We start from the raw sequence: 23,731 nt of genomic DNA on the forward strand, positions 1-23,731 counted from the left end.
CAATCAGGAGGCAGGATATAATGTGCGTCCTCATCCTGATTCGAGGGATCTTCAGTGCCGCAGAACAGGGAAGCGTACCACCAGCACAGAAGTACTACAAATAGGACAACCCCGCAGCCGAAAGGGATGGGTGCCCACCAAGGCCAGGGCATGTGTGATGCTAACTTCTTGCCCTACTGCGGCGTGCACAGCGTCCACACACGAGACGTTCCCACTCCACACAGGGAAAAGCGTCTGCCTGGGACAGATATACTGCTAGGCCTCGGGAGCTATAGGGATGGCAATAGACTCGGTAAAATTCGAAGGCTGGCCCTATTCCCCGGATCAGGAGGAAGGGTCGAAAAGCCCACTCCTGAACCTCGGTAGCCCTGTAGAGCAGCCACAAGGGAATGTGGGGGTGTTCCCGGAGGATGAAACGATGGTGGCCACACCGCAACGTCCCCTCTTGCAAACGGAAGCCTCTGCGGTCAACCGGTCGGGCAAACCACTTGTAACACTGTTGCTCCGACCAGTCCTCTCGATATGGGTCTAAAGGGGAGGGTCGCCTCTGCATATGAGAAGGGTTCTACCCCTAATTGCTCAAATACCACCGGCGGGCTCCCACCCAGGCACCCCTGGGTCAAGATTAGGGCCTGGTATATTCAACGGTATGCCGCCCTACCTCCTGATGTACCAATTGGTCCCAAAGGGCGTTGGTATGTTGTTCTGCCGCCCGATGTAACACCCGGACCAGATTGCGGGCCTCGTTGAGCAAATGGGGTTGGTACAAGGCCCTACCTCCCGACAACCAACTGGATATCCTCCCCCCGCAGCACGAACGGTCTGAAATTCTATAGATTTCGACCGATTCTGCAAGTTCCCGTACCAGAAGTATCCACGTGCGTCGTACGGTGTTGTGGACAAGGATCCACAGGGGAAGAAAGGGGTGTTGCAGTGCTGCCACCTCACTCAACCCACGTGTCCAGCAACCAACGAATACTCCCTCTCTTACCACTGGCAGGACAAACCGTTCGTAGCAGAGGTCAGCAGGCCAATAGGGGCAATATGGCTCGGTAGGGTATAGGTCCATAAAACATACAGTACAGAAAATAGGAGAGAAGAGAGAGAGTCTTTGTGAATGTCCTGGTGATGAGAAGTCGCTGGGTCCTGTTGCCCGTGGCCCAACGCGCTCCCGGTCGCGTCAGACACAAGGTGATGATCAGTCGCAGGATCTCGTGGCCCGTGGCCTAACGCGTTTCCGGTAGCGTCAGACACAGGGGTTCTTGGAGAAAGTCAGCTTCAGAGGGTCAGCAGGGTGTCCTTTGCACGTCCAGACACCCTCTGACTTCTTCAGACGCGTGTGATGCACCCAGGGGATCACCTCGGCTACTTTCACCGCAGTAGGGGTAGACAGGAGGACGGTGTACGGACCTCGCCACTTGGGGATGAGGGGGTCGTGCCTCCACTCCTTCACGTAGACACTGTCACCCGGTTGGAACTGGTGCACCGGCTCAGCGAGGCTGCACGGTGTGCGCTCGAGGGAATACCTGGAAAGGGAAGCAAACACACGGGACAGGGATTGCACTTGTTCCTGAGTGATGTGATCTCCCACCCGCCCCAAACTGGCGGGGATGCCTCTGACGAAGGGGGGCGGTCTGCCATACAACAGTTCAAAGGGTGATAGACGCAGTCTTTTGGTTGGGGCACTTCGGATTCGAAATAAAGCAATGGGCAGGACATCTATCCAGCTGAGTCCTGTCTCTTGGGTCAGCTTGGCCAAGTGGGTCTTCAGGGTACGGTTCATCCGCTCGGTCTTTCCGGAACTCTGGGGTCGGTAGGCTGCGTGTAGCTTCCAGTTGATTTGCAGCGCCTTGCACACTTCTTGCACCACTTTATCAATGAAGGCAGGGCCGTTGTCACTCCCAATACTTCTGGGGAGGCCAAATCGGGGTATGATTTCATTCAACAATTTCTTGGTCACCTCCCGAGCCTTCTCGGTTCTGGTAGGATATGCCTCTATCCAGCCTGTCAGCGTACAGACAAACACAAGTAAGTATTTGAGGCCCCTAGCCGGAGGCAGTTCAGTGTAGTCCACTATAAGGCTCTCCATAGGGATGTAGCCCACGTGTTGTATGCCTGGTGGAGGAAGATGACCTTGCCTTGGGTTGTTCTTGGCACACAAGACACACTTTTGGGAGATAGCAGCAGTCAGTTGAGATAGGTTGGGGATGTAGAATAGTCTCCCAAGGTGTGCTTTAGCAGCTGGGCTTCCCAGATGAGTGGACTCGTGGTAATTCTTGACAATCACACTGGCTAGATGCTGGGGCACAAAGACACGGTTGTCTGGTAGGTGAAACCATCCTTCTCGGAGTGTTGCTCCTTCTTGGCGTGCCCACTGTTGCTCATCAAGGGTGTAACACGGCTGCACGTCGTCCGGAGTGAGTTCCGGGATGAGGGCGGCGGTGACCACTGGCGGAGGTTTCAGAGCTGCTTCACGAGCTGCTTTATCTGCCTTCTGGTTGCCTTTAGTGACCAAGTCCCGGCCTCTCCCATGGCCTTTGCAGTGCATCACCGCAATCTCTTCGGGGGCCCATACAGCTTCCAGTAACGTCTCAACTTCTGGACCGTATTTCAGGGCTTTCCCGTGGGCTCCAATCAGGCCGCGCTCCTTCCAGAGGGCTCCATGCGCATGCAGGGTCAAGAAGGCGTATTTGGAATCAGTGTAGATATTCGCCTTGCATCCAGCTGCCAATTGCAGGGCCCTGGTCAATCCAATCAGCTCGGCCTTTTGGGCAGAGGTACCGGGGGACAGGGGTTCGGCTTCCACAACTTCCTCATTGGTCACTACGGCATATCCTGCTTTCCGAACGCCATCCAAAATGAAGCTGCTGCCATCTGTGTAATATACAACGTCTGGATTCTTCAGCGGTTCGTCCTTCAGATCTGGTCTGCTAGAGTAGACCTCATCCATCACTTGGAGACAATCATGGTGTTCCACGCCATCCGTGTCTGGCAAGGGTAGTAGAGTAGCTGGATTAAGGGTGTTGACAACCCGTAAATGTATTCTGGGATTTTCACATAAAAGTCCTTGGTACTTGGCCATGCGAGGATTGGTCAGCCAATAGTTGCCCTTTAATTCCATGAGGGTGAGGACTGCATGTGGTACATTCACGTACATTTCCTGGCCAAATGTGAATTTGCCCGCTTCTTCAACCAGGGTGGCTGTGGCTGCCACCGCTCGCAGGCATGGTGGCCATCCTTTTGCGGTGGGGTCTAATTGCTTGGAGAGATAGGCGACTGGTCGGTTCCAGCTTCCTAGCTTCTGGGTTAGGACACCAGCCGCTACACCCTTCTGTTCATGCATGAATAGTTGAAACTCTTTCCCGGGGTTTGGCAAACCCAGGGCTGGGGCTGCCATGAGGCATTGTTTAATGGTTTCAAAAGCTTCTTGCTGTGCTGGTCCCCACTCAAAAGGGTCTCTTTCTCCGCCTCGGGTGCTTTCGTTGAGGGGTTTTGCTAAAATACTGAAGCCTGGAATCCAGATTCTGCAAAACCCCGCAGCTCCCAGGAACCCTCGCAACTGTTTTCTGGTGGTGGGTTCCTTCATGCAGCAGATAGCTTCCTTTCGCTCGGGTCGCAGTGCCCTCTGCTGGTGTGACACATCAAAACCTAAATACTTCACTTCTTTTTGACACAATTGAGCTTTCTTCCGGGAAACTTTGTATCCTGCCTCCCACAGCAGGTGGAGCAGTTCTTCAGTCCCCTCCCTACAGGTTTCATAGTCCACAGCAGCCAGGATGATGTCATCTACGTACTGCAGCACCACCTTGTGGCCAGGTATGGAAGGGTACTTGGCCAAGTCTTTTGCTAAAGCTGTCCCAAAAAGAGTGGGAGAGTTCTTAAAGCCTTGGGGAAGGCGCGTCCAGGTAAGTTGCCCCTTCGTACCAGTTACGGGGTCCTCCCACTGAAAGGCGAAAAGGGGTTGGCTTTGGGGGGCCAGGCGGCAACAGAAAAAGGCGTCTTTGAGGTCTAGGACGGTGAAGAAGGTGGCTTCAGGTGGAATGAGACTCAGCAAGGTATAGGGGTTGGGCACGTTGGGGTGTAGGGTCTCTGTGGCTTGGTTAACGACCCTGAGGTCCTGTGCCGGACGGTAGTCATTGGTCTGAGGCTTTTTGACCGGTAGTAAAGGGGTGTTCCACTCAGATTGGCAGGGTTTAAGTAGTCCATATTTGAGCAAGCGGTCCAAATGCTTTTGTATGCCTTCCACCGCTTGGCGTGGTAAGGGATATTGTCTTATGGACACGGGCGTTGCGAAAGGCTTCAACTTGACTATGATAGGTGGTATATTGATGGCTAACCCCGGAGGATTGTCCTCAGCCCAGACGCCTGGTGGCGCCCTGAGATTGCTGGGTATCTGGCTGTTGCAGGGAGTTGGCTGTGGCTCTGTGGCTAGAGCTGCTATGAGTCCCCATGAATGCTCCCTAGGCACCGTGACTGTCATTATGCCGCTCGCCTGTGGAGGCAGTTTCAATTCGGGTCCTTTAGGGGTGAAGGTAATTTGAGCCTGTAGTTTGGAGAGGACATCCCTCCCCAACAAGGGCACGGGGCATTCAGGTATATACAGAAACTGATGGGTCAGGTGTCGCCCCCCGATCTGACAGTCCAAGGGCTGCAGAAAAGGTTTCCTTGAGTGGTTGCCAGTTGCCCCAACTATGCTCACTGTTCTGTTGCTTTCTCGTTGTAGGGGCGTGGTTATCACCGAATATTGGGCTCCGGTATCGATCATAAAATCTACAAGTCGGTTCCCTAGTTTGATTCTGACCATGGGTTCCGAGTGGGAACCTGAAAAGGCTGGCTGAGAGCCTGCAAAGGAGGAACCCGGTCTGTCCTAGTCTTGGTATTCTTCCATGGCTGCCAGACCTACAAGGTCTGTCCGGTCCGGCCCTCTCGCATATCGTCCATCCATTATCCTGCCCCTGCGCTCTCGTCCCCGGTTTCCTCCCATCCGTCCTGGCCGATTCTGAGGGCATTCGTCTTTCCAGTGACCTTCCTGTTTACAGACTGCACACTGGTTTCTTCCTAAAACCTGACCTCTGCCTCCTCCCCGGCCTCGGGTCTCTGAATGGCTGCGGCGGACCTCTCGGTTCCCAGGGTTGTGAGCCATTGCCGCGGCTATCACTGCTGCTCTTTCCTTCATCCATTGCTTTTTCTCCTTCTTTTCAACCTCTCCCCTCTGTTCAAATACTTTCTGGGCAATGGCCATGATTTGCGATCTAGACATGCCCTGGAACCCGGGCTGTTTTTGGATCTTTGTTCTGATGTCTTTTGCACACTGTCCTATGAAGGCGGCATTCACCATTAGTTCATGGGCAGGGGCTTCGGGATCAAAGGGGGTCCAAATTCTATAAGCCTCCATCAGGCGTTCCAAGAAATCCCCCGGACTTTCATCAGCCCGTTGCACGACGGCTGCCACTCTAGACAGGTCCGTAGGCTTCCTGGCTGCCCTGCGCACTCCATGTAGGAGTATTTCGCGGTAGGTTTTTAGGGTGGCGCGGATTCCTGCATCATTTGGGTCCCACCGAGGGTCGGTTAAGGGGTACCGATTAGGCCACTCATGTTCAGGCACCTGGTTTTCCTTAAGGTATTCCCAAGCCTGTGTATTTATCCTCCTCCTCTCCTCTGAAGTGAAAAGAGTGTTCAGTAATTGTTGGCAGTCTGGCCAATTGGGTTCATGAGCCGCAAATATAGAGGACAGCAAGTCCAACATTGCCTGGGGCTTCTCAGCAAATGCTGGGGTGTGGGTCTTCCAATTAAGTAGATCCACAGTGGAGAAAGGGATGTATTGAAGAGTGAAGGTCCTAGGCTGTGGGGGCGGTGGCGGGACGTCTTGGCCACCGCCCTGACCTGCGCCTTGACCTGCGCCTTGACCTGCCGCCTGTGCGGGTGCCGGAGGTGGATTGTCCCACACTACACGAAGGGGGGCCAGGACTGGGTGCTGAGGGGCTTCTGTTCCTGTCTCTGCGGTGGACCTGAGTTGTTTTATATACAGTCCCATTGCTTTGTCTCGGCCCCTGCGATAAGCTTCTTCAGCTTTTCGATACATCGTGGTATTCATCCTGGTTGTCATGGTGGTATGTGTCTTATATTGATCCACCTGATTCCTCAATTCTTTAAGGTCGGGGTACAATTCATCTAGGATCTCGTCACTGGGTTCTGCCTTGTCTTCTTCTACTTTGGCTGATACCCCTCCTCCTGCTGCTTCGGCTCCTGGAGCCGCGTAGTGGGGCAGCGGTGGAGCAGTGGGGACAGGGGCAGGGGCCACCACGGCAGTTGGAACATATGGAGGTGGTGGTGGTGGGACTAGGACTTCTGCTTCGGGTCCCTGGTAAATGGGCTTCTTGAGACTTTTATTTGCCAGTCCTGTCTTTATTTCAGCCCTGAGGGCCATGACTTTGCACTGTTCAGTCCTGCATTTCTGAAGCCAGGGGGGGTTTTTGTCTATCACATTCAGCCAACTATCAATGTAGGGAATCTGGTCTGGATGCCCCCCCTGGTCCTTGATGATGTTGGCCCATAAGCTTGCCACCAGGGACCGGTCATAACTGCCCTGGGATGGCCAATTTGTTCCCTGTGTCGGCCAATCTACTTCACAGAGGCTGCGAAGACGTTCTGGGGTCATCTTAACGCCATAGTCTCCATTGAATCCTTTCTTGAAGTTGTTTAACATGCATTGTAGGGGAGTTACTGGACCTTTTGAGCCTCCCCCTCCCATATTCAGTATGGCCCTGTGCAACGTCCCCACACCAATAATTCACAGGCTCACAAACACAATTCACACTTTGTCCGGACGATGTCACCCTTTCCAAACATACAACTTGTGCTTCAGACTGCGGCTCCGGCGCGGTCGCCCGGCGGAGAAACTCGCAGCCCTACTCCCGCTTGACCAAGGGGTACCTGAACCCCGGCCCCTCATTCATCCACACAGTCACCCTGTAACACACATGCACCAGAAGTGCCTCTTTCGCTGGACGTTGTACCACGCAATAACCTCCCGGTTCCCCCCCCTTTTCCTTCTTCCCAGTACTTTAACGTGGGTGGCTGTCAGTGGCCAATCCTTTGCCTCCACTGCCATACGCCACGTTGGAGATGTGATCAGTATCTCCCTTCTCCTTATTTAAAGGAGGTCTACCTATTTCCACAGGACTTTTCCCAAGTACTCACCCCAGCCGCGGCTGCCCTGTCCTCTCAACCTCGGTTCTTCAATCCGTTGCCTCCTCTCTCAGGGTGCAGCAAGGGTCAAGATGCCCCTGCCACTCTCCTCCGAAGAAAGAATTCGGTGCGCGCGGGATAGGGGCCGGGCTTTGGCCCCCGCTGCCCCTGCCCAGAAAGGGCAAGGGAAGCTGCCTTCTGGTCTTTTGGGGACTTAAGGTCCCTGATCCGAGTCACGGCACCAGAAATGTTAGGGACTTCAGGATGTGGACCAGAAATGCAAAAACAGGCAGCAGTAAGTTTAGAAAAACAGTTTTATTCAATTGGATTTTTGTCAGACAAAAATGCAAGAGCAAATCGGAACATTCAATAAAATTCGCAGGAATGCCCCCGAGGGTTGGGGGCAGATAGTTTTTATAACTTCAAGCCAAGCACAGTTCAGCCCCTCAGCACCCCCCTTTAGCCAATAATTAACACTTCTTATGCATATTCATTAGAAGCACTGCCAATCAGGATTGGCGTTCGCCTTGGTCTGTTTCAAGCTGCTGCATCCACTAGATGTCGCTCTAGGCTTACTATCTGTCTGACCTGCTTTCTAATACCCAGTAAAACCGCAACCACCTGTCCTCTTAGAAGTGCGTCCTGTAGGTCTAACAGCTTTCTGCCTGAGTCTACTTTTGGCCTTCTGCGGTGAGCTAGCTTTCCTGTTTGTGTCAACAGTTTGCTTACAGGTGCAAACTGTCTGACCACACTGGGTTTTGCATAGCTGCAGTCTTGCTTTTGCAGAGAGAAAATATCTTTTGACTTTTAGCTTGCTCTCTAAGACACTCTAGAAAATGGCTTTGGCTTAAGAAATGGCGTCAGTCTGGTTCCTTCACTCCTTCATCTTCTCTTCTCATGAGGTGGCCAAAGTACTGGAGCCTCAGCTTCACGAGCTGTCCTTCCAGTGAGCACACAGGGCTGATTTCCTTCAGAATGGATAAGTTTGATCTTCTTGCAGTCCATGGGACTCTCAAGAGTCTCCTCCAGCACCATAATTCAAAAGCATCAATTCTTCGGCGATCAGTCTTCTTTATGGTCCAGCTCTCACTTCCATACATCACTACTGGGAAAACCATGGCTTTAACTATACGGGCCATTGTTGGCAAGGTGATGTCTCTGCTTTTTAAGATGGTGTCTAGGTTTGTCATTGCTTTCCTCCCAAGAAGCAGGCGTCTTTTAATTTCATGACTGCTGTCACCATCTGCAGTGATCATGGAGCCAAGAAAGTAAAATCTCTCACTGCCTTCATTTCTTCCCCTTCTACTTGCCAGGAGGTGATATGTTTTCTCCAAGCAAGGCAAAAAGCAGTTGGGAAAGATTTAGATTGGGGGAAATAGTGTAGAGAAAGGGTTAAGCCCCACCCCCTTCCCCAGGGCTATAGTCCCAATTCAATCCGCTCCCCCTGTGTGGCTGCTTTTTGTTCCCTTCCCAAAGGGAAAAATTTAATATATCTGATGGTGGATTTCCCACATTTCATTTTGTCTGGCCCAAAGACAAGTCTCTGGCAGAAATAAGCCCAGACTTTCTATTTATGTGCAAATAGGGCTTAATTATTATTATTTTTTTAAGAATACCAGATGAAATATTTGTAGCCTCTCTATTATGGCAAGTGCATATTTTGACAGCAAAGCCATTCAAAGTATTCTTTGAATAGTAAGAATAAAAAGGACGAGGCAAAGGAAATAATTGTGAGAAAACTGGCTTGGACTTCATCTAAACAAACCATGCTCAAGACTGCTTTCATTTTCAGTTCTTGTTTGGTCAAATGCAGAAACAAGCAGACTCTGTCAGCCACATGCACTCACTGCCAGAGCACAGAGGCCTACTGGATTTGTCTCCAGAGTGCTGTGTGGAAGAAAAGCAGCATTTTGTGACTTTTTAGTTTAGGGGGGGAAAGAAAGTGGCTGGGAGCGTGATCGGCATTTTGGAATTGATGAATGGTGTGAAGAAATCATCAGATAAAGAGACATTTCTCTCTCTCTCTCTCTCTCTCTCTCTCTCTCTCTCTCTCTCTCATTTAGTGGTGGGACTCTGGGTAGACAGCAAAATGATTTGATCATAGGCCAGGAAAGACAAAAGAATGAATGTGTGACTTTCGAAAGGATTAGATAAATTCATTGTCTTATCAACAGCTGTTAGCAAATTAGCTAAATGAAACCTCTGTGCCAGAAGGTAGTATACTTCTGAATATCAGGTGCTGGAATTAAATAGAGAACGACCTCCTTGCTCTGCTCATAACTGCCAGAAGCTAGCTGTTGGTGAAAACAAAATTATGGACAAAATCATGGGTTGCCAACGTGGCACCTGCAGGCAGGCATGCCCCCACAGAGGTCTTTCCTGGTATCCCTAGGCTCTCATCTCCAGATCCCTACCCCCACTGAAATCACACTTCTAGCCAATAAATGGCTCCTACTTGGAGTCTGTGTGCTGTTCCTGGAGGTTGTAGCTGACTCTCCAGGAAAATCTCTTCTGCCCACACCACCATTAGGATTGACAACAGTTACAACACTTTTTTCAAGCCTAATTGAATAAATGCAGTTTGTTCATTGGAGAGTGAATGTGGTTGCAGTGTCGGCATGATTTTGTGGCGTGTGGTGTCCACAACAGTTTCTCCTGCTGGCAAATGTCCCCCATAAGCCCCAAAAGGTTGGCAAATTCTACTGGACTGATTCATCAAGGCAGTACTTATATTCCAATGAGAGACTGAGGCTACACTCCTATACAGATTGTGGCTTGTTGCATACAGGCGTCAGTGCAGGGTGCAAGGAGAGAGAGTATACTTTCTACCACTGCTCAGATTTAAGTAGCATAGAGTTCAGTATTTCATTTTCATAGTAATACGTACCAGTGTATTAAACAATCTTCAAGACAAAACTTGCGGGTGGTGCTGTGGGTTAAACCACAGAGCCTAGGGCTTGCCGATCAGAAGGTTGGCGGTTCGAATCCCTGCAACGGGGTAAGCTCTTGTTGCTCAGTCCCAGCTCCTGCCAACCTAGCAGTTCAAAAGCACGAAGTGCAAGTAGATAAATAGGTGGGAAGGTAAATGGCATTTCCATGCACTGCTCTGGTTCGCCATGGCTTAGGCCACATGACTGTACGCCAGCTCCCTCAGCCAGTAAAGCGAGATGAGCGCCGCAACCCCAGATTCGTCCGCAACTGGACCCAACGGTCAGGGGTCCCTTTACCTTTACCTTTAAGACAAAACTTAATTTACCTGATGTGGCTAAGCCCTGGCCCAGGAGACAGCCCCCCAAGGAATTTTTCCCTGCAACGCCCCACCATTGGAGGGGGGTGTGGCTAAATAAATAAACAAATAAAGTAGACAGTGAGGTGGGGGGTGAATTTAAACTTATCTCCCCAGTGCGGCATCTTGATAAGGATGTCAGTTGTCTTCTCTCTGGTCATCAGATTGATCATTTCACCTTAATCAATCAATCAATCAATCAATCGTTTGACATCAGATTGATCACCTAAGACCTGACGAGCATTAGGATGTGTTGCTAGCATGGGAGTGCTGTAGGAGAACCCAGCACCAACATAGACACTGGGAGATCACCAGCAACGTTCCTCTCTTTCTGCCTGGATCTTGTGGCCTGATGACATCCTGATAAAGAGCAGATACACAGTCCCCTCTCAGACTAGTATCTGCAGAAGTGCATTAGGTGGACTTCATTGATCTGTTCTCAATGCACCTTCTTGACCATCTCCGTTAACACGTTTCCCCCCCGGAAAAGGAGGTTGTGAGAGCATGCAGTGCTCTCGAGTGCCGTCTTCCATGGTGCTCTAGGCTGGCAAACCTGCCCTGCTTGTTTCTCCTCTGCCCCTTAAGCATCCTTGTGTCTATCTGTCTTGCAGGAGAATTTGTGATCTCTCCTGTGGAAGGGGAGCTACGCGTGCGGAAGGATGCTGAGCTTGACCGAGAAAACATTGCTTTCTATAACCTCACCATTGCTGCCAAGGACAGAGGGGTGCCTCCTCTCAGCTCCACCGTAAGTGTTTGTGGTCCAGGGGCCACACTGCAAAGATGAGGTTCTGAATCCTCCATAAGGGAGAGGTGAATTGTGCAGGGATGAGGAAACAGAACTGTACCTGATTAATGAAAAACCTAAGGAGGTATTGCCTCTATTCAGCCATATGGGGGAAACACCTAGATTGCCATGGAAGAACCATATGGACAATTCTTCTTTGTATTAATAGTCTCAGGCCTGTTTGCCCCTCTCCTCATCTGTCCTTTCTTTTTGGTTTAGGTCTTGGTGGGAGTGCGTGTTCTGGACATAAATGACAACGACCCCGTCCTCCTCAACCTACCAATGAATCTCACTCTCAGTGAAAATGCACCCATCTCCAGCTTCGTCACCCGCATCCTTGCCAGCGATGCTGACAGTGGCAGGAACGCTCTTTTAACCTTCAGCATCACAGCAGGGAATATAGACAATGCTTTCTACATCAATGGCACCGTAAGTCTCTCTTTTTTTAACGTTGGGATACACAGCCTCCCATGAAGATCTCAGTAATCAGGATTATTTATGTGTGGAAGGTAGTCCTTCAGATATCCTGGTTCCAACCCATAAAGAGCTTTATTGGGCCTCATCAGCACTTAGTACTGGGCCTGGGAAACTCAACTGGAAAACAGCTTAGCTGTCTTGATAAGGATATACATGCTGCCTTTATGTGGGCCCTGTTAAGAGCCTGGTTGCAGAATCCGGGACCAGTTGTGGTTTCCCAGTGCTCTTCAAAGGCAGTCCTAGGCAGAGCACATGGCAGTAATCCAGACATGAGGTCACTAAGGCATATCTCACCCATCCAAGCCTGCAGTCTCCACGATAAGGTGCAGCTGGCATAATACCAGCCTGAGCTTAGAGATGTGCACATCAAACGTTGGCTATATTTATTTGATTATTTGGACTTTAATTCCACCCAAAGGCTCAGGGAAGGCTTGCAGGTGTTAGCAACATATATGGATGATGTGCATAGTTCCACTCTCTCCTTTTATTTGCTTCAACATCTGGGAAACGTCTGGAGACCACAGTGCAAAGAAAGTATATAACTTGCAGCATGGTGTTTGTCACTAGGAGGCAACGGGTAAAGGCTTTCAGTGGTTTTAAGAGGCTGGCATGTGTTTTCTTTCAGCTCTGCCGCTCCAGGTCTACAGCCTGCATGAAAAGAAAAGCGTGACTTCACACTTCATACTGTTTTAAATTTCAGAAGTGTCCTTTAATCAGAATGCACTCATTGTCATCTTTCCACCTAGCTTTAGATACCTGGGCTCTATTCTGCAAATTACTGGGGGCCTACATCTTTTCTTTTTCTTTTTTAAGTTACATGGGTCTGAAGAGGTCATTAGGTCTAGAAATGCACTTCTCATTTGCACTCAGAACCAATGGGCAGTTTTGAAATCATTGGTTTCACTTCTTTTCCTTCGTTGCCGCTGTACAGATCCTCACATCATAGCCCAATTCTGACTGCCTCATGCCTGCTTGAGTCAATGTGCAAAGACCTCCTTCCAGCCATAGGAAAAGAGTGTGCCCTTCCTACTAATTTCATAGTATGCTGGTGATTGGGCTGAGAAGAGATTCAAATAACAAACCCCTACCTGAAAAAAACAGCAAGCACCTCTTGATAGTAACATTAACCTCTTTAAAAAAAAAAATGATATCAGTCCAGCCCTGTGTATTTACATGCAGCATTTTAGAAAAGCATTTTAGCAAAGCTGCCTCTCAGTAGCTTTAACTAGTCATCTTCAGGCCCAGATTTCAGGGTGTAAGGTCTTTCTTTTCTTTTCTTTTTTCTATTTCCTGACTCCTGTGTTCCAAAGAAGAGGAGTTTCCATAACAGATTCACCTGGTAGAATGGAATCTCTTTTTTTTTTTACCCTGGTTAGAACAGAACAGAACCTATTCTCACTTGCCTTAGCAGTTAGCACAGAATCATGGGTGCTGGTGCTCCCTGCTTAATGTTCCCCCATCACTGGCATTTGGCAGAGTTAGACGCAAACAAAACAATGCAGTTCCATTTATTCCCCCTCTCTTTCCCCTTTCCTGTCTCTTCATCAGACTGGCATCGTGTACATAAACCGCCCGCTGGATAGGGAGCGAGTGTCCAAATACAGCTTGACAGTGACAGTGAAGGACAACCCAGAAAATGCACGCAACGCAAGGCGGGTAATTATACGCAGTTTTCTGACTTTGGCACTGGGTTTACTGAGAGCATTTCGTGTAACGCTGCTCTAGCTAACAATCAAAGGCCTGAAACTTTGCTTCATCAGTTTCTCTTCTCAGACACAGAATCCAGACCGAGCTTTTCACAGCCCAGGTTAGAATATTTGCAAAAGCTCTACAGCTCTTCATTCAAATGTTCTGTTTCATTGTCGGTCCTTCGGTTACCACTCAGTAGTTCCCCTCAGCCCCCTAAAAAATGTGAAGGTACCTCACAGAATGGACATACAATGTTTTGATCTCATCTGCTTGCACATTATATAATTGAGACAATGTTGTTCTATCGCTAGACCTAAAAAATAAGACAAAGGGGGTATTTTCTGAGTCTCCAGGGCCCTCTTCAATGTTAACTCAGAAACAAAGCATACTAAACGTGGTATAACATGGTAGATCTAGCCATTGTCTCCAGAAATATATGTAGAGATTTATTACACCACTGTTGAATGTCTGCACTGGCTCCATGTTCTCTTTGGGTACTGGCTTTAATGGAAAAAGCACCCTTGTAATAGTACCACATGTGCATCAGGTTCAAACAGCACATACCTAAAGAGAGACAAATGTCCAAGCCTGAACACCTTTGAGAGCATTGTATATGACCTACCTGTTTGAATTGGCCTCTGGGATTCAGGCTTAAGTCAATAAAGCATAGCGAAGCTCTTGAGCAGCCTGTAAATCTAAACAAAACCTTAAAACCCCCGAAGAGACCAGTCTGTATTCTTTAGCAGTCATGATGATTGCAAGAAGGAGCCCCTGCTAAAGGAAACTGCAGCTTCTTTTGTAGTCATTTTGTCCTTTTCGTTCACACCACTTTAGGATTTTGACTTGCTGGTGATTTCAGTAGCAGATGAAAATGATAACCACCCCCTCTTCACTCAGAGTTCCTACCAGGCCGAGATCCTGGAGAACTCCCCCCCAGGTATGTGTTTCCTCTTAACATATTCGAATCTCACAGCTTGCAGGTGGTCCCTTTGTTCAGCCCAGGTCTTCTGTTGTTAATGGGATTATATTTTATTTTTTACTTTCGAACAATATTATGTTAAAACTGTTGTAACAAATAATGTGGTGGCGTAAGAAGGAAAAGCTGTTTAGGACATCTCAGTTTCTGAACGCTGTTATCTGTTCTGCCACGACATCACTTGGCATACACTTGCCTCTTTACAATCTTCTCCAACCACTTTTTCAGAAATAGAGGAACTGTCCCCCCCCCCAAAAAAACACCCCACCCAGATGCAAATAAAGTGAGGAAAAATTCATCTGATGTTAACGGTAAATGAGCAGAACCATCCTTGACCTGGAAAAAGCAGATAGCAGACTTAGGACTCTCAATATGTCACATATAGTGGAGGTCAAAGAAATTGTTTTGCATTAGTTGCCAAGAACCTAAAGCAGCTGTTGTGTCAGAAGATGTGCTTAATAAAGTTGGGGAGCTGATTTTGAGAAAAGCTGGAAAACGTAAATCAAATTAAACCTGGTAAAAGTGGATTTGTTGGAAATGACAGAATTTGTTTAAACAGTTGGATGCTTTCTACTATGATCACTTTTGTTTTATACAGATGCTATCCGTTTTCTGTGGCTACTAAAATACCCATAGTTCTTTTCTCTGTTGTGAAATGGCAAAATACTTTTATTTGTTTCTTGAAACCAGTAGTTTAGGATTTTTATGAACAAGCTTATGAATAAGTATTGAGGCCTTCTCTAACTCCCTTTCTTAAATAATAATAGCATATAAGAAACTGACTGTGAATTAGTGTGGTCCCATTTGCTGAGGCCAAAGAAGTGTACATATCAGAATTCATGTTAGCAAGTTTTCCCCGGAAGACATTGGCTGTATTCGTATTTCTTATCTTCCAGACCAAAGAAGGCTTTGGAAGATCATTCCTGATTCTCCAGACCATTTATTTGAACTTTAAGTGCTTTTAGGTTTCTGCCAAAATATTTCTACTTTAATAAGCCAATGTCCTTGCCTGCCACACTCCCTAATAGTATGTGAGTTCAGAAACAAGAGGAGGCAAAACTCCCACTAAATGTCCTTTTCATTTCAATATTCCTGATGAATTGTGTGTGTGTGTTTTGTTTTAGCAGGGCTGTAAGGCGTCTCCAAGGGGGCTTCTTGATTCAGTCTGCCAAGGCCTCACCAGGCACTTCTTTTTTGTCTCATGCTTCATAGGACCTCACCCTGTTTCACCCATTCATTATTCACTGTTAATCATTGGGGGGGGGAGGGAAAGGAGGCAGTCTATTGATGTTATCTCTCTGATTGAATGGCCTCCCATGTTCAATTCAGGAACTCGCATCACAGTCCTTAATGGGCCCATTCTAGCTTTGGACAACGACCAGGGCATCAATGCTGTGGTGACGTACCAGCTCCTTGGGGCAGCGACAGACCTTTTCAGCATCAACAACAGAACAGGTAAGAAAGACATACCCGCTTAGCAGGCAGGCAGCCTATCTAGTGCAATACCCTGGTCTGGGGTGAGGAGGTAATGGAATATTTGCCCTGACCAATAGGAGAGCAGGCTAGAAATGATCCTTGGGCTTTTTTAAACACATGGAGAAGATCTGGGTTTTTGTGTGTAGGAAGTATTTTCCATGTTACACCTCACCTGCAATGCAAAGTGGGTACAGCCTTGCAACTCGTCTGTTTGGCTTATCATTGGGGGCGAGCTATTGAAAAGACTTGCATACACAAACTCATCAGTGGTGTCAGCTTTTGTTTACCCAAACAATGAGTGAGTAAACGGGAGGCCAAACTGGACGGCCTACTGTGGCCTACTTTTGTTCTTGAGTCCTGTACAACAGTAGGCAGAACCTTTTGACAAAACAGTCTTCTACCCTACCGACACACCATTTTGGTGGCAAGCTCTCCATGTAGTTCGTAGATGTCACATGGTGGTGTGGGTAATGGGCTTCACTAGGAAGAATTGTTGGGAGGTGACAAGATAATGGTCTCCAAGTAAGGAGCTCTCCAGACTTCCCTTTTCCTTTGCCATTTGTTACAAGTTCCAAGTGCTGGTACGCCAATTAAATAGAATCGTAGGATTGTAGAGTTTGCTGCAGATTTTATTTTGGCAAAATGAGATTTGCACTCTGTGGAGCATGGTAGAAATTTGGCTGCACATGCCTATAGTTGGTTCCTATCTTTTCTAATGGAATCTTTATTCATAACTTCTAGGGGTTGTTTTGGTGAAGCCAGGCCAAGTGATAGACAGAGAAGCCTTCTTGAATCCGGTCTTGGAATTTCTGCTGGTTGCAATGGATATTGGAAAGCTGAACAGCACCGCTAGGCTCACTGTGACCATTCTGGATGATAATGACAATAGGCCAACTTTTCACCCGGCCTTGTTGACTGCTCACCTGCTGGAAAACAGCCCTCCAGGTCAGAATGAAGGCAAAGTGCAAATAATCTAGTGAGACTGAGATGAGGATAGGTACTGGGATTTCTTAAAAACAACAACCATACAGTGATAATTGAAAATGAAGTATGCAATCCAGGAAATCAAGAGATAAATTTGCAATATTCTACACCACTCTCTGGCCATTTATGGGCAATATGGATATTGGGTTGGATCCCCATTTAGTCATGCTTAGAGTAGGTCCAGTGAAATCAGTGTGAAGTCTGGATCCGGTTGATTATGTTTTTCTTACCATGCTGATAAACACACTTGTATTCTGGACACAGACAGACTACTTGAGCAAAATTCCAGTTAACAAAGGATCACATTTTTCTTTTTCTTTTTTTGCTCTGTTCCCATAAATTAGCAAATAAGGAAGAGACAATTATTTGTTTTTGTGTATATGTGTTTAGCTGGCAGTCACTACATAGTTTTGCCCATCGAGGAATGTACAAAGTGTTCGTCACTCTTTAATGCTTTTTAATGATAGAGTTCACATCTTGTTCAGGTCACCTATATGGCCTACCTTCAGTTCACTATGAACATCCATATTGTCCTTTATGCAGCCTGTTATTATTATTATTATTATTATTATTATTATTATTATTATTATTATTATTATTATTTTGCTATACTGTCCTTTATCACAGGGCAGATTACAATATAAAAACACAAGAATACACGCCATAGTAACAAACAAACAAAAATACCACCACCTCTCCACACACACACACACACACACACACACACACACACAGCTTAAAAGGTCATCCATTGTTTAATTAGCCAAAGGCTTATGTTTTTGCCTGGCACCTCAAGATATATAACGAAGGCGCCAGGTGAGCTTCCCTGGGGAGAGCATTCCACAAGCGGGGATTCTACAGTCTGATGGAATTCATTTAGCTCCTTTGACCCTATCTGTTCCCCATATGTTCTTTACCAATTGTAGGAAGGAGGTATTTCATATCACAGTATCGTCACACGTCTATATCTTAATGAGCTTTCTTGAGCTTTCTTAAGCTTTCTTTATAGCAGGCTTCAGCAGGGGAAGACTGCTGGAGACAACAGTTTGTGGGACTGATCCTAGATGACAGCTCTTGTGTTCTAAGGATTCAGGTAACTGAAAAGCTCTCACAGTCTGGGTGTCCCCCCTAGGTTTTTCTGTTCTCCAGGTAATGGCAACTGACATGGATAGTGGCCTCAACCAGCAGCTGAGCTATCGGATCGAAAGTGGAGCTCAAGATAGGTTTGTGATCAACACCAACACAGGGGTGATCAGTGTGGCCAACATCAGCATAGACAGAGAAGAGAAGGACAATTACCGGCTGACGGTGATTGCTGTGGATCGAGGGACACCGCCTCTCTCTGGCACCGCCACTGTGAGCATCCTCATTGACGACATCAATGACTCTCAGCCAGAGTTCATCAACCCCATCCAGACCGTCAGTGTCCCTGAATCGGCTGAAATAGGCACGGTTGTTGCTGAGATGACTGCAAGAGACAGAGACCTCAATCCCCGGCTGGAATACTACATCATTGAAATCCTTGCCAAAGATGATAATGATGCTCTTGTGCCTGACCAGCAGGGAGCGTTTGCAGTGGATTTTAGAACAGGTACAAGAGTTGGGAGGCTGAAATACTGCTCCAAGCATGGGAGTGTAACACAGTTTCTAAGGAAAATGGCCAAAAGCAACAGAAGGCAGGAAAAATGAATACTCTATACCATTTTAACATTGAAAAGAAACATTATCGGCCCAAAACATCATTTATAGTAACAGTTTTATCAAATGTCGCTTTGTCAGACCTTCTGTATATTGAAGAGTTCCTAAAGTCAACAATTTGTTTAGTTATTTGTGTGAACACTTTATCTCACTTTCCAGCCCTAAGAAAAAGCTCCCCATTGTAGCTGATGTAAAACTCAGCACCACCAAGTTTCAAAAGTTAAACCTTACAATCAGAGTAAAATCTGCAGCCAGATATTTAAAACCATTAAAAGTTGCACCGCTGACTAAGAATGTTTTCATTGCCTATCTCAATGCCATCAGGGATGGGATTGGTCTCATCTCCTTTGGGAGGGAATTTCACAGCGGTGATGTTCTCAACACACAGTCAGGTCTGTATGAAAGAGCAAGATCTTCCAGCTATCCTGGCCCATAGCAGTTTACGGCTTTATATGTAAGCACCAGGACCTTGAATTCAGCCCAGAAATGAATCTAAAAGGTCTAAAAAGGTGTGTACCACAAGTGGTTGGGCTGTTTTGCAGTTTTCCAGCTGCAGTGTCTGAACACTTTTCAAGGATTCCTCCACAGGGAGTGCATTACAGTAATCTAAATTGGAAGGTGACCGAGGTATGTATCACTGTGTCTGTAGCCAGATCCACCTTTTCTAGGAAGGGGTGCAGTGGACACAACTGCCAAAGCTGTGCAAGACTCTCCTGGCCACAGCAGCCATTAATCTAAGAGCAGAATACAGTGAGGAAGATTCTCTCCCACCTTTTCTACTTTCTTCCCACCTCTGCTTCTCTTTCCTTTTCACGTCCTGCTCTTCCCCCTTTTTTTCTGTCTGCCTTGCCCTTTCTGATTCTCCCTTTGCTTTCTCTGTACACTTTTGAATTGCTACTTGCTTCACTTCAACTATAACTAACTATAATCTTCTTATTTCCCTTACGGCTCTCAGACCTGCAGGTTTGGTTTTTCTGTTTCTATGCGTGTGTTCAGTGTCTTCTTTCCATCTCAGTCAACACCTCCTCCATTCTCATCCTCACCATCCCTGGTTCACTGCCGGTTTGTGTCTTGCTGGCAAAGAGCAGCCAAAATGTGCCTTCCATGCATTGTGTCACAGCCTTCACAGACTGAATGCTGAAAGCTCCTCGGAAGCACCTAGCTGCTAGGGAGTGGGAGGGGCAAGGATTTTTTAGGGTAAGTGAACTTCCATCCTGTTCTTTGGTGGATAGGGCAGGGTTGCAAGAAGTCCTGAATGCAGTGTAACACAAATTTGGTGTTCTGACCCTTAAGGCCCACAGTGGTCAGCTTGCAATTTCTTTTATCACTTTTCTTATCAAACTTTTGAAGGAGCTGAGGGAGACTTGTATGAATCTTATTATCTCATTTTATACAAACAGCAATCTTGCAAAGAAGGGGGTAGTCTAAGACAGGCATAGGCAAATTCGGCTCTCCAGATGTTTTGAGACTACAATTCCCATCATCCCTGACCACTGGTCCTGTTAGCTAGGGATGATGGGAGTTGTAGTCCCAAAACATCTGGAGGGCCGAGTTTGACTATGCCTGGTCTAAGAGATAGTGTTTTACTCATAGTCACCCAAAGGGCATCATAGATTAAATTCTCTCTGCACAAGGCCAGCATTTTATCCATTCCTCATGCAGCCTCATGAACACAGTGCTGTGGCTCCATATAAGTTTGCCATGCTAAGGTAGACTAGACCATGAATGTCACAGAAAGGAGACAGACCTGAAAGGTGTGCTGAGGCCACATCATGATTTAGCAGGTCACAGGAGCCAGATTAACAGAGCGATCCTGTACATTTTTAGTCAGAAGGAAATCCCCTTGTGTTTAATAGGGTCTACTTCCTAGTATTAGTGTTCAGGACTGAAGCCTTGTTCAGATTATTTGGAAACCCTTTCTCAGTAAGTATGCCTTGATATACATTCTGCATAGAACTGAAAGCATATTCTGGTCAATATCTGAACTCATTTAACTTAGGGTGAGTCATTGTTCTCACAAAATACACTGCCTAATAATATATAAAAGTACAAAAGAAATGTAAAAAAAAAAAACAACCCAAAAATATTAAATAATGTATGGTACAGAATTAGGTTGGATTGAACCAAAGGAATGTGGATGTGCTGTGTGTTTATAGATGGGTTTTCTGACTAGGGAGAATATAGGTGAAAAGAGACTAAGAAGCTTGTAAACATTTGGTAGATGAACATACCTCTTTGGCCTGTGAAAGCTCTTGCTCCCATGGTTTCAGTATGCTATTTAGTTTGAATTTGCCCCCTTCTTTTTCTTACTTTCAGGTGCTGTGAAAGTTAAGTCCACTCTAAATAGGGAGCTGGTAGCCACTTACGAAGTCACCATCTCCGTCTACGACAATGCCAGCGATGTGGTGGACCGCTCAGTTAGTGTGCCAAATGGTACGGCAATTCCTGTAATTTTCACATTAAACTGAGTCACGCTATGGTGTTGAGGTCGGAAAAGGAGAGGGTTTCAGTCTGGTAAACCTTCAGGTGTTTTATCCTTACTCTTTCCTGTTCTCCCCTCCCCTCTCTGCCTCTCACAGCAAAGCTGACAGTAAACATATTGGATGTCAATGATAACACTCCTCGCTTCCGCCCTTTTGGGGCACTGTTTTTCAAGGAAAGGATCCTGGAAGGGGCCACTCCAGGGACCACCTTGATATCCGTGTCAGCTGTAGATCCAGACAAAGGTGCTAATGGTCAGATCACTTATGAGCTACTCGACCTTTCACCTGAGGGATATGTCCAGCTGGAAGACAGCTCAGCAGGTAGGTGGGACATATGGGACCCCCTCCCCCATTCTTACCAGGATATCCCTAAGGGATCCCTAAGGAAGGTTCTCCGTATGGGGGAGGGGAAATGTACCATTTTATTTTCTATTGTTTTTCCAATGGCACAGGAAGTTTCATTGTTTGGGCAGTCTTATGAAAAAAAAGTTCATATGAAACCTTTTCTACTTCACTCAGGTCTCTGTTGGGGCTGACTTCGATAGCCAAGTTCATTTGGCCAAGAACTAAATATACCTCCTGTACGTTCAAGAATCCTGCACCGTTCGTTTCCTTTGTAATTTGTAGAAATTGTCTAATTATGAAGACCTATATAACATAGCGCCATCACTGTACATGGTGCTTTACAGTGTAGCATAAGCCAAAAACAAAAACAAAAAACCCAACAAACGTGTCCTTGCCCCCAAGGAGATTACAAACTAAATTTAGGCTTTTGGACCTAACTTTTTTGGGAGACGGGCAGTACAAAAGGTGCTTTCAGGTGGGCTAGTTATTGGCACAAAATTTTGTTGATATCCTTCACTTTCTAGTGCAATGATCCCATCACTTTTCTAACTGCAAAAAAAGTCCAGTAAGAAACCGTTAGCTGGCAGTGTCGTATAACTTCTATATGGCACTATCTGGAGGAGTGTTCAGTAAATTGTTCCGTGTTGTAAACAGCCAGTCTGGGATCTCTGAAAGACTGTGCTTGCATGTTCTTTGCTTGTAATGCAGGAATCAATGGGCACCAGAGGTTCAGCAAGCTCTCCGCAGAATCACTATTTGTGGTCCCCTTTGGTTCACATTCATGGCTCGTACCCAACAGGAGCCAGGAGTTCATTGTTCTGGGCCCCCTAGTGGAGGTCAGACATGCCCCCTTGATGTTGCATTTCGGGTACCTATGAAATACAGTTGTACCTTGGATCCCAAATGCCTTGGTAGTCAGACATTTTGGCTCCTGAATGCCACAAACCCGAAAGTGAGTGTTCCAGTTTGCAAACATTCTGTGGAACCCAAATGTCCGACAGGGCTTCCGCGGCTTCCTATTGGCTGCAGGAGCTTCCTGCTGCCAATCAGAAGCCACACTTTGGTTTCCGAATGTTTTGGAAGTCAAACGGACTTCTGCAATGGATTCCGTTCGAGAACCAAGGTACAATTGTACTTGCTTATTCCTCCAGCAAGCATTTTAACTGAATTCTGATTTTACAGTTTTAACCAATTTTTATTTCTGTTGTATCCTACTTAGAGACAGTTGTAATCAAGTAGTAGATAATAAAATAAATAATGTTTATCAAAAGCGTTGTTTGCCTCCAGCCAAGTGGAGCTTCATTCCTAGCATGAAATGACCACCAGACCCCTAAGATTTTCTTTAGCAATGTCCCTGGACATATGTTTCTGGATAAGCATTTCGAAATTTGTCCCAAGGGCCACAAGAGAGTCTTAACTGTCTGCCATTCCAATAGTAGAACCAGCTGTCTGCGGGCATGTCATTTTAATTTTATTTTTAATGCCCATTCAGAGTGGTTTATTAGAAGGCTGCAGAGAGGTGGGAGAAAAATCGGCATCAGTCAAGATGGCAGTCATAATCTTCTCTTTCAGGAAAAGTAATTTCCAACAGGACGGTGGACTATGAAGAAGTTCAATGGCTGAATTTCACTGTTCGGGCCTCTGACAACGGATCTCCCCGGAGATCAGCCGAGATACCAGTGCACCTAGAAATTGTGGATATCAATGACAACAACCCCATCTTCAGCCAGCCCTCCTACCAGGTGAATTGAAACATGATGTCTAGGTGGGGAGGTGGGGGACGGGGACTTGGGAAGCAGAATCAGATGAAACAATTTCCTCTCCTATGAAATATTATTAAGTGTCTGAAACAGCTCTATGAAGCGTAACATTCGGGACAGCATACCACCTGTGGTGTGAGATTCCGTGATAAGAATCACATTAAAACTAACCATATAACCACATGTAATTTAAGAAGAGATTGAATCCAAAGAAGCTCACAAGTGTGAAAAGGTCGGTGGCCCCTGGTTCACAATATATTGTGGGGAGTGAGGTGGGTGCAAGGTTAGATGGGGCTTATGTTCTATCCATCCAGTCTGAAATCTACCTCTGACCAGACAAATATCTCTGAGAAGTTCACTAGCAAGGACATGATGGCGAAGCATTTCCTTGTTGACTGCCTGCTCCACCAGGTCCTCAGAGTCCTACTGCCTTTTTGAAAAGGAGCACTCTGTTTAACCTTATCGGCTAATAGCCATTAATAGACCTATCTTCTGTGAATCAGTTTTATGTTTTTTCCAAGAGTGTAACCTAATTGCCATCAACACATCCTGAAGCTGATTATTTGTTGTAGAGATTAGGCTTTG

The 23,731-nt window shown here is 46.8% G+C and overlaps 1 protein-coding gene across 2 annotated transcripts in view; it reads left to right on the forward strand.

The window, feature by feature from the left end:
- CDH23 (cadherin related 23) overlaps positions 1 to 23,731 on the forward strand; it is a 375,943-nt gene that overhangs the window by 330,339 nt on the left and 21,873 nt on the right. For both annotated transcript variants that reach the window (XM_077930519.1, XM_077930518.1), the window contains 10 exons: positions 11,086 to 11,219; positions 11,478 to 11,687; positions 13,284 to 13,391; positions 14,259 to 14,361; positions 15,730 to 15,855; positions 16,618 to 16,821; positions 17,993 to 18,451; positions 20,875 to 20,991; positions 21,138 to 21,362; positions 22,959 to 23,128. In XM_077930519.1, the coding sequence (XP_077786645.1) occupies positions 11,086 to 11,219; positions 11,478 to 11,687; positions 13,284 to 13,391; positions 14,259 to 14,361; positions 15,730 to 15,855; positions 16,618 to 16,821; positions 17,993 to 18,451; positions 20,875 to 20,991; positions 21,138 to 21,362; positions 22,959 to 23,128 (1,856 nt within the window). The remainder of the gene's footprint in view (positions 1 to 11,085; positions 11,220 to 11,477; positions 11,688 to 13,283; positions 13,392 to 14,258; positions 14,362 to 15,729; positions 15,856 to 16,617; positions 16,822 to 17,992; positions 18,452 to 20,874; positions 20,992 to 21,137; positions 21,363 to 22,958; positions 23,129 to 23,731) is intronic.

Source organism: Podarcis muralis, chromosome 6 (assembly GCF_964188315.1).
Source record: "Podarcis muralis chromosome 6, rPodMur119.hap1.1, whole genome shotgun sequence".
Taxonomy (NCBI): Eukaryota; Metazoa; Chordata; class Lepidosauria; order Squamata; family Lacertidae; genus Podarcis; species Podarcis muralis.